A 10687-nucleotide genomic window follows, 5' to 3' on the forward strand; every position below is an offset into this window, starting at 1 on the left:
TACTGTACCTGCACGGCTTCGTTCTGTGTCTTTACATGCAGAACGTTACGCTCCTACAGTTTATATTTACACGTAACCTCAGCTGAGGATCTTATTATCTGTAGAGAACATCGTCAGGACGTTATTAATGAAATAGCGGCCCTTTACAGCCATGTTCAAGCCCAAACTCTGAACATAACCTGGTCCCGACCAGGTAAGCTTTGCAGAGTAAGTTACCATGGTGATCTAGCCAGGTCAAAAGACAGCCAGGGGTCCGTTTCACAAAGAAGGTTCAACAAACTCTGAGTCTAACCCTGAACTCTGCTGTAAACGATGACATCACATTTTATCATCAGTTACCTGCCAGGGGCTGCAGCTGTCCTCCTCCCCCCGACTCAGTCGACTCCCCCTGGGGGACGACGCCGTACTCTCCATGTCGCTCTCCTGGAACGTCTGTGCGCGCACACACACACACACACACACACACACACACACACACACACACACACACACACACACACACACACACACACACACACACACACACACACACACACACACACACACACACACACACACACACCAATCATCAGTGCTTATCATCAGTGTGGACCTGTGCTGCAACCAATCAGAGCGTGCCTCACCTCTTCAGCCGTCTCGTCCTCCTCGTCGTCATCAGGATGGTACTCTTCGTCAGAGGAGTCTTCCTCAGCCAGCGGGATGTCCACGAACTGAGGAGCCTGAACACAACATGCAGCTTCAACAATCAATGTTTATGAACTTTATTTTTTCTCTGGTTCATGACACAGAGAAACTTTATTATTCCTCTGGTTCATGACACAGAGAAACTTTATTATTCCTCTGGTTCATGACACAGAGAAACTTTATTATTCCTCTGGTTCATGACACAGAGAAACTTTATTATTCCTCTGGTTCATGACACAGAGAAACTTTATTATTCCTCTGGTTCATGACACAAACAGAGAAACTTTATTATTCCTCTGGTTCATGACATAAACAGAGAAACTTTATTATTCCTCTGGTTCATGACACAGAGAAACTTTATTATTCCTCTGGTTCATGACACAAACAGAGAAACTTTATTATTCCTCTGGTTCATGACACAGAGAAACTTTATTATTCCTCTGGTTCATGACACAAACAGAAACTTTGTTCACCACGCAGAGAAACTTGTTTATGTTTGTTCTTTAAAACAGTTTTTCTTTAAATGATCAGAATAATGTTGAAACATTGTTTAAAATCATTAGGTGATCAGGTGATCACGGAGAGAAACGTGGTGACCTTTGATCTCTGACTGCTCTCTGACCTTTAACCCTTTACCTTGTTCACTTCACAGCTCTTCTTGATGGGAGAAATGTTCCAGGCTGGAATCACCTGACAGACAGAGAAAGACAGGTGAGACAGACAGATGAGACAGACAGACAGACAGACAGGTGAGGCAGACAGACAGACAGTCTCACCACTCCTTTCTCCACCACTTCTTTGAACTTGGATCGAGTCATTTTTGGCTCCTGAAGAAACAGACAGACACTCGTCAGATCAGGTCATTAACATGTTCATGGAACTCTGCGCTCTGATTGGTCCACACTCACAAACGGAGGGACGGCCTCGGTCTCGTTGATGGCAGCTTTCATCATGGCCACCACGTGTTCATTCGTGATCACTTCCTATAGGTCAAAGGTCACAAAGTTAACGTTCAGAGAACAGAAGAGCCAATCTTACGTGAACTCGGCCCGTCCCACGTGGACTCGCCAGGTCTCACGTGGACTCAGCAAGCCTCACGTAGATTGGCCTGTTCCACATGGACTCGGCAGGTCCCACGTGGACTCGGCCCGTCCCGTGTGAGACCTGCAGAGTCCATGTGAGACCTGCACCTGGATTGGTGTTGGGTCTGGACTCACGTGGATGATGTTTCTGACGTTCACAGTGGTCAGGTTGTGCTGTTTGGACTTGGTCTCCAGTGATTGGTCCAGCTGTCTGCCAATCTCCAGATCAACGTTAGACTCCGCTTCCTCCTCACTCGCAGAGGCTCCGCCCCCATCATCATCTCCCTCTGCAGTTGGTTTCCTCTTCCTCTTCCGCATAGCTCTCCTCCTCGCTGACTTCACCTCCACCTGACTGTCCTCTGACAGACAGACAGGCAGACAGGCAGACAGACAGAGAGAGACAGACAGACAGACAGAGACAGAGAGAGAGACAGACAGACAGACAGGCAGGCAGAGACAGAGAGAGAGACAGACAGACAGGCAGACAGACAGACAGAGAGAGACAGAGAGAGAGACAGAGAGAGAGACAGACAGACAGACAGGCAGACAGACAGAGAGAGAGAGACAGACAGACAGACAGACAGACAGGCAGACAGACAGAGAGAGAGAGACAGACAGGCAGACAGACAGAGAGAGAGACAGACAGGCAGACAGACAGAGAGAGAGACAGGCAGGCAGACAGACAGACAGGCAGGCAGAGACAGAGAGACAGACAGGCAGACAGACAGGCAGACAGACAGAGACAGAGACAGACAGACAGACAGGCAGACAGACAGACAGAGAGAGACAGAGAGAGAGACAGAGAGAGAGACAGACAGACAGACAGGCAGACAGACAGAGAGAGAGAGACAGACAGACAGACAGACAGGCAGACAGACAGAGAGAGAGAGACAGACAGGCAGACAGACAGAGAGAGAGACAGACAGGCAGACAGACAGAGAGAGAGACAGGCAGGCAGACAGACAGACAGGCAGGCAGAGACAGAGACAGAGAGACAGACAGGCAGACAGACAGGCAGACAGACAGAGACAGAGAGAGAGACAGACAGGCAGACAGACAGAGAGAGAGACAGACAGGCAGACAGACAGACAGGCAGGCAGAGACAGAGACAGAGAGAGAGACAGACAGACAGACAGGCAGACAGACAGAGAGAGAGAGACAGACAGACAGACAGACAGACAGACAGGCAGACAGACAGAGAGAGAGACAGGCAGGCAGACAGACAGACAGGCAGGCAGAGACAGAGAGACAGACAGGCAGACAGACAGGCAGACAGACAGAGACAGAGAGAGAGACAGACAGACAGACAGACAGACAGAGAGAGAGAGAGACAGACAGACAGACAGGCAGGCAGAGACAGAGAGAGAGACAGACAGACAGGCAGACAGACAGACAGAGAGAGAGACAGACAGACAGACAGGCAGACAGAGACAGAGAGAGAGACAGACAGACAGGCAGACAGACAGACAGAGAGAGACAGACAGACAGACAGAGACAGAGAGAGAGACAGACAGACAGACAGGCAGGCAGAGACAGAGAGAGAGACAGACAGACAGGCAGACAGACAGACAGAGAGAGACAGAGAGAGAGACAGAGAGAGAGACAGACAGACAGACAGAGAGAGAGAGACAGACAGACAGACAGAGAGAGAGAGACAGGCAGGCAGACAGACAGACAGGCAGGCAGAGACAGAGACAGAGAGACAGACAGGCAGACAGATAGAGACAGAGAGAGACAGACAGACAGACAGGCAGACAGAGAGAGACAGACAGTCTCCATTAGCTGTAGTTAGCTATCACACCACCAACAAAACACCTGACCTCACCAAGTGTGTATTTGTTTGTTTGCAAGTGTGTGTGTATTTAAGTGTGTATGTTACCCATGGTGATGATGAGGCTGGAGTCGGTGGTGTCTTCCTCCACCAGCAGGTAACCCTCCTCTTCGGCTCCGCCCGCTGTAGGAGCCAGAGGAGGCGGCAGCAGCAAAGCATCATGGGAGAGGAGCTGAGGACTGGAGGGTGGTGGTCTGGCAGCAGGTCGGGGTTTTGACGGGCTGAGTTTGAGGCGTTTGTGGAACGGGTTCATTGTGGAGAAACATGACCTCTGACTTCTGAAACCGTGACATCATCAGAAGGAGACGAATCAAACTAAGTTTAATAACAAACATATTTGAAGATGCAGCTGGTCTCAGGTCAGAGAGAGTATTCACTGATGTTTGGTCTCTGAATGAAGTAAAGACTCAAAGTTTTCACTCTGACATGGTCTGAAAGAGAAAACCAAACCTGCTCACAGCAACAAATCATTTTAATACCACGTCTCACTGAAGCTGCTGATTCGTTCTCTGATACACCGCTCGTTAATGTACTCAAAGTATGTACAGTCAGGACTCTGTTACTGAACAGTGTCTGCAACAGGAAAATAAGAGTTCATATTTAAATATCAATATTGATAGTGTGACTGAGTATAGGTGCCGGAAGTAACACGGAATTTAACCAGAAACACTCTGATTATCTGCATCAGCTAGCAGAACTAGCATCTGACAGCTAGTAACTAGCTTCTGTAAGTAAACAGTATTCTCTGTGAGCTAGCAGTTAGCTTCCGTTAGCTCCTCGCTGTCAGATCGGACTGGAGTTACCGTGTTTTCAGTCCTTCTGGCGGGTATACGTTTGCTCTCCTGCAGCTAGCATGCTAACATCTGCCGAGCCGGCTAGCAGCTAACATTAGCATGAGAACAGACAGCCTACGGAAAAGCCAGTTTCCCGGTGCCGGTGCGGGCTCTGACTCTCCGGCCCAACAGTCACAGTACCGGTTCGGTACCGCTCTCTTTGACTCGGGTTTAGATCAGCTTCACAGCAGATACTCACTTACCCGCCACAACCAGGAGACGTTTCTGAGCTGAGAGAAAAACTACATTTCCGGGTCTACGTCACGGCCTAACTGTGACGTCACAAGCGATTTGTCTACGCGGTGAAAAAAAAAATAGACACGGTGGTGCTGTGTTCGAAATGCCATACTATACTAGCAGTAGTACTAATTTGGCCTAAATGTAGTATGTAGTCTACCTCGCTTACTGTATCCCACAATGCAAAGCGCTGGAACGTCACAGCGGCAGATGAAAGGACGGACAGCAGCAGCATTCCAGCAGAAGGGGGCGCTAGAGTGAAAGAACCGGTGTTATTGTTTACTTCCGCCTGGCGTAGCATACTTCAAAATGAATATGGCTGCTTCCAAAGTCTCTTAAATTGCATCCATGTTCCCTTCACTTGCGTCGTTCACTTGCGTCTTAGTCCCTCCCACCAGAGATGCATGGAGAGACGCGAGGAAACCAAGAGAGGAGAGAGGAAACGAGGGAATGTTTTTTAAGAGACATGAGACGTCCTTTCCGATGAAGCGTCACGTGCTGCGACGTCCGTTTGTGATGATCGCGTCAGCTGATCACCGCTGGATCAGCTGTCAGTCTGCTTTAACAGCTGTTTGTGTCTGCACACATGTGCTCTGTATTAATTCTAATAAAACGCACAGTAACAGTGTTTCCTCTCTGTAACCTGTTACCTGTGTAACAAACACCTGCACATGAAGAACAGGCTGCAGTCTGTGTTCCTGCTGCAGAGCCAGACGGACATTTCTTACCAGCACTGTGTGTTTATATTACTTGTTCATTATTTACATTTGTGATCACAGATCATCTGATCTGAATTAATTATTTAATCAGCCCAAATACTGTCTGCTCATGAACTATGAACATTATTGATTAGGCTCAAAGTTTCAGGATAAATAGAAATCACGTCACGCTGATCAAACCCGACCTCACTGATGATCACTCTCACACGTAGTGTTACCTGCTGACAGAGAGACTCTCCTGCTCCCTCTGTTTTCATTCATTCATCTGTAATAAAAGTTAGCAGGGAAATAACTGATCATGACGAGAGGTATTTCTTTAGATTACATTTAATAGAAATTAATCTGTTTTTGTTGCTTTTGATTTTTAGATGATTTTTACTCAGATGTTGACCCAGAGAACAAATCAAATCTGCAGTTATTCACTGCATTTTATATATTTTATTTTAAAATTTATATTAATTTAGGAGCAATGCAGCGGGAGAAAAAAACATACATGGAAGCAGTTAAAAATAAAACAGCAGAACATCATTGAAAGGTGCGGCTCAGAACAGGCTCATGACTGAACCTCACTTTGATCATATTTTAAATATGAAACAGATTAAATATCATTCAGTGGCTGTTTTAATGAGCATCAGCTTTATCCCTAACATGATGCTGACTTCACATACATTATAATTCATGTTGATTAAACTGAATGTGTTAGTTTAAATAAATACAAAATCCAATAACTTACGGCGTCTTATCTGAGCGCTCTCGGCAGTGGTGGTGGAAAATCTACAAATGATGACTTTGACGCAGATTTGTCTTTTGATTTTTTTATCATAATTATAAAAGACTTTTGCAAAGCGGTCAGAGCAGCACAGAGACGCAACGTTTCTTCTTTTAGTTTGTAACCGCTCAAACACGCGTGAGACGGGCTGAATGAATGAGGAAGTGAATGAGGGTTTTATATTCTAGACGGAGGAGACAGAGCGAAACTCAGTGTCCTGAAGAAAACCTGCTCGCGACCAGGTGAGGTTCATAGAGTCTGTTACTATGGTAACTGACCGAGAGCTTAAGTTACCTCTCTCTGTGAAACAGGCTAGAGTTACCCCTCTTTCTCTGGTTTGAGTTACCTCCCTTTGTGAAACGGAAAACTCAGAGTTTCCCTCATTTCAGGGTCAACAGACTCAGAGTTTTCAATAAACCTGCTTTGTGAAACGGACCCCAGGTCAGTAAGTCAGCATCAGTGCAACAGGTGCTGTTGGAGGGTTTAACAGCCGGCTTACACTCCACACTCAGAGGTTTGAGACGCGAGCATGCAAGAGTGGAAGTGTGTGGGGAGAGGGTGGAGGGAGTGCTTTGACAAAGGCCCTTTGTTTGTGTTTGTAGACACAGTGTGACAGTGAGTACTTTTACTACTTAAGTACACCATGCATTCATTATCCCATTAGGGACAACAGTCAGAGGCAACAGTCAGAGGCAACAGTCATGACGGTGTTTCTGAACTTTCGGTTAACTTCCCAGTGTCCTTAGCTGCCGTCAGCAGAGTAAGTTACCATGGTGATCTAGCCAGGTTAAAAGCGAGCCAGCTTCTTGACACTTAAAACTGAGTTTAGTTTCAACAGACCCGGCTTAATTACTTTGTAGTATGCCCCTCATGAAAATGTGTCATTTATTGCAGTCAGTGATTGGTTGAGATCAGTCATGACGGAGGTCAAAGGTTGGAAACAAACGAGATGCTTCAAACATTTTATTGAACACAATTATTTACTGACATCTAAATCATTTAAAATCTTTGATGAGGCTTCAGGTGTTTCCTGTCACCTGGCAGGTGTGTCAGTGTCACCTCCTGGAGGCGGGACTCAGAGCCTTCAGCATGGCTGCAGGTCTCTTCAGCTCCTTTATCACCTGCAGACCCAGAGCTCTGACGGGCCGCATGCAGACCCGGGACCTGCCGGGAGGAGGAGGAGGAGGAGGAGGAGGAGGAGGAGGGTCCTCAGGCTCCTGCAGGTCGCTGTCTGTCACTCTCACGGTCACCTGTTTGTTCCGGTGAAACAGGGACTCCCGTCGGCTCGTGCAGGGGCTCGCGGTCAGCACGGCGCAGAAGCCGTAGGGAGTGGTCACCTTCCCCACGTGCAGCAGGGACAGGGCAGCACGCGTTGTCAGGTCCGCGTCCACACACTCTGCTGCTGCAGCGGGGGGACGTCTCACCCGGGGCGTAGGCAGGCGGAGCAGGCCGCAGGGCCGAGGGTCTGCGGGGGGACGCGAGCACGGACTGTCATCATCGTGGTCAGACAGAAGTCTGGTCCGGTCAGGTGAGCTCCGGTGAGGCCGCGGGGAGAGGAGCGGACTGCGGGACGGAATTAAAAACCTTGGGATCCGCTCCGGAGTCAGAATCAGACTCCGCAGAGATGATCCGGTAGACATGATTGGGGGGGGGGGGGGGGGGGGCTGTGGGAGACAAACAGGTTCAGAATCAGACACTTAAAACTAACAGGGTCCCTGAACACATCATCTCAGCTGCACAAACTGAACAGAGACCCTGATGAGCTGGATCGAGGATCTGATGAAGAGGAAGACCAGGATCCTCAGACTTTGAACCTTTCAGCCATGAAGTCACAGAGGTGAACAGCTGGTGGTGTGACATCACTTCCTGTCTGCAGGTTTTCCACAGACTCTTTTAGCAGCAACATGAGGACCCAGCTGTTCAAACTCTAATCTGGATCAGCTAATCCAGCTTCCTTTTGTCCTGGATTTTCAAAGTGAGACTGGATTAAATCAACCTGATCCACATGCTAGATTACCAGAGCTTTAAAGGGACTACACACTACACACTACGTCCACAGGGGGCGCCAGAATCCACACAATGAAAGTTCCTCACAGCTGCTTTAAATTAAATATCTTCTGTTTGATATGGATGCTGTTACTTTCTCTCCCGTCCCTGTGTGATACAACTATTCAAGTTAAGACACGTCATGTTCCCGAGCCAGCCGGGATCTCTGCCGGGATCAGAAGTGTGAACACAAACTGGATTACCTGACCTGAACCTGTTCTCACCTGGGCTCAGGTGACTGTGTAAAACCTTCAGACAGGAAGTGATGTTGAACAGAACACCTGAGTTTGTCTCACTGAATGTGGATGTAAAGAGTCCTGATCAAAGTGTGGATGAGTGACGTGCTCTTACCTGTGAGTCCTTCAGCAGGTCTGCAGCAGGTGAGACTCTGGTCCTGGTTTAAATCAGCAGCAGGTGGATCCAATCAGCTGATCAGACTTTAACAGGGTCTGATCAGCTGACAGGTAGGCTCGTTGGAGATGACTGCTGCCTCGCCTCGACAACAGGCCAGAGTAGCCGATTGTAGTCTGGGGAGGAGTCCTAAAGTCGGACACTTGTTCACCTGCTGGCCGCTCGCCTCGTCAAGGCCGAGGTTGCTGGGAAATGACTTGGTTCATGAGTTCATGAGGATATTGTTTTCTCACATGTAAACACATAAACATATTGATATAACCAGAATCATTCAGCAGACAGACTTATCGTTTGTGTGGGGTCTTGACCATCTACTACCAGCTCACTGATGTGAATGAACTCGTCATTTGTTGCCATTTTAATTGGATTCAGGAGTTCGTACACCAACACCATCTTTAAATACTTCATTATATTTTATTCAGGACTTCTCACAGGTGAGGTTCACACACGAGTTATGTGTTACAAATGTCCGAGCAGCCGAGGAGGAAAACGAGGAGTCGCACAGTGCACCTGTTACATGTTTCAGTCACCATCACCCGCATCAACCAAACTGTCTGACTCATATATAATATATATACACCTCTCATAGGCTGGATCATACCATTCACCTAATTACCGACCAAAATCACAATACCTCTAAAATATGCCCGAAATATTTATACACACATTAGTCAACAATGAATATAATCCTAATAAATAAATAAACACACCTCATCACCTCAGAGTCAGAATCAGGTTTGTAGGTTCACACATACAAGGAATTTGTTTTGGTGGTTTGGTGCAGAACGATTAACACAGAACTGAACATAAGTAAAAGACTTAAATAGAATAAGATTAAAAAAGGCAATAAGAATAAAAATATTAAAAACAATACGTATAATTTAAAATGGGCTCGGGCCTTGTAGACGAGGCTGGCAGCAGCGGGGAAGAAGCTGTCCCTGTGTCGGGAGGTTTTGGTCCTGATGGAGCGCAGCCTCTTGGCAGAGGGGAGGGTCTCAAAGAGACTGTGACCGGGGTGAGAGGGGTCGGCCTCGGTCTTACCTGCCCCCCTCAGGGTCCTGGAGGTGTACAGGTCGTGGAGAGATGGCAGATTGCAGCCAATCACCCTCTCTGCAGAGCGGATGATACGCTGCAGCCTGCGCTTGTCCCTGGCAGTGGCAGCATCGTACCAGACGGTGATGGAGCAGGAGAGGATGGACTCAACGATGGCGGTGTAGAAGTGCACCATCATTGTCTTTGGCAGGTTGAACTTCTTCAGCTGCCGCAGGAAGTACATCCTCTGCTGTCCCTTTTGATGAGGGAGCCGATGTTCAGCTCCCACCTGAGGTCCTGGCTGATGATGGTCCCCAGGAAGCAGAAAGACTCGCAGCCTTGAGGGGAGCCGGTGCTGATGGTCCTGGAGTCAGAGACGTGTTTCCCCAGCTTCACCTGCTGCCTCCTGTCGGACAGGAAGTCTGTGATCCACCTGCAGGTGGCGTCGGGCATGTTCAGCTGGGAGAGCTTGTCCTGAAGCAGAGCCGGATGATCGTGTTGAAGGCAGAGCTGAAATCCACAAACAGGATCCTGGCATAGGTTCCTGCTGAGTCCAGATGTCTCAGACCTGTTGGCTCTGTAGGTGAGCTGCAGGGGGTCCAGGAGGAGGTCTGTGATGGACTTCAGGTGTGAGACTTCACCTCCACAGAGGTCAGACATTTGTCAAACATCATTGCAGATGTTTAATAAGACAGCGTTCATGAGAAATGTGTAAAGTGTCACATTGTGAATACTTTGATAAACCCGTTTGGTCTGTCGGACGCTTCACGAAGTTTAATGAATAATGACGAATAAGACAGAAGTCTCATCACTTCCTTGTGGGGGGTGTCAAAGCCAACAGGCGCTTCACTCAAACCAGAGCAAATGGTTTCCCATCATGCACGGCGTTGTGCAGTCGGTGGACAGCAACTGCGGAGCCTGGCCCTGAAAACTGCGGCCGTCATGCAACGTGCTTGGCAAGGCGGCGATCGATTCTGCGCAGGCCTCGCTCATCTCAGACGAGCCTAGTTTGTCTGTCAGACGCCGCAGAGGTGTTTCAATCA

At 48.2% G+C, this 10687-nt stretch overlaps 1 protein-coding gene across 3 annotated transcripts in view; it reads right to left on the reverse strand.

The window, feature by feature from the left end:
- Positions 1–4837, reverse strand: part of gon4la (gon-4 like a) — a 24046-nt gene extending 19209 nt beyond the window's left edge. For 2 of the 3 annotated variants that reach the window (XM_069681814.1, XM_069681812.1), the window contains exons 1-8: positions 4634–4837; positions 3646–3875; positions 1902–2125; positions 1593–1667; positions 1461–1511; positions 1321–1374; positions 624–719; positions 340–432 (exon numbers count right to left, since the gene is read on the reverse strand). In XM_069681814.1, coding sequence (XP_069537915.1) covers positions 340–432; positions 624–719; positions 1321–1374; positions 1461–1511; positions 1593–1667; positions 1902–2125; positions 3646–3850 — 798 coding nt within the window. In that variant the 5' untranslated portion in view covers positions 3851–3875; positions 4634–4837. The remainder of the gene's footprint in view (positions 1–339; positions 433–623; positions 720–1320; positions 1375–1460; positions 1512–1592; positions 1668–1901; positions 2126–3645; positions 3876–4633) is intronic. The other variant, XM_069681813.1, reaches the window with a different exon arrangement.
- Positions 4838–10687: the final 5850 nt, after the last annotated feature.

Source organism: Semicossyphus pulcher, unplaced genomic scaffold, assembly GCF_022749685.1.
Source record: "Semicossyphus pulcher isolate SPU_LCO1_2020_fin unplaced genomic scaffold, fSemPul1.0.p SCAF_5, whole genome shotgun sequence".
Classification (NCBI taxonomy): domain Eukaryota; kingdom Metazoa; phylum Chordata; class Actinopteri; order Labriformes; family Labridae; genus Semicossyphus; species Semicossyphus pulcher.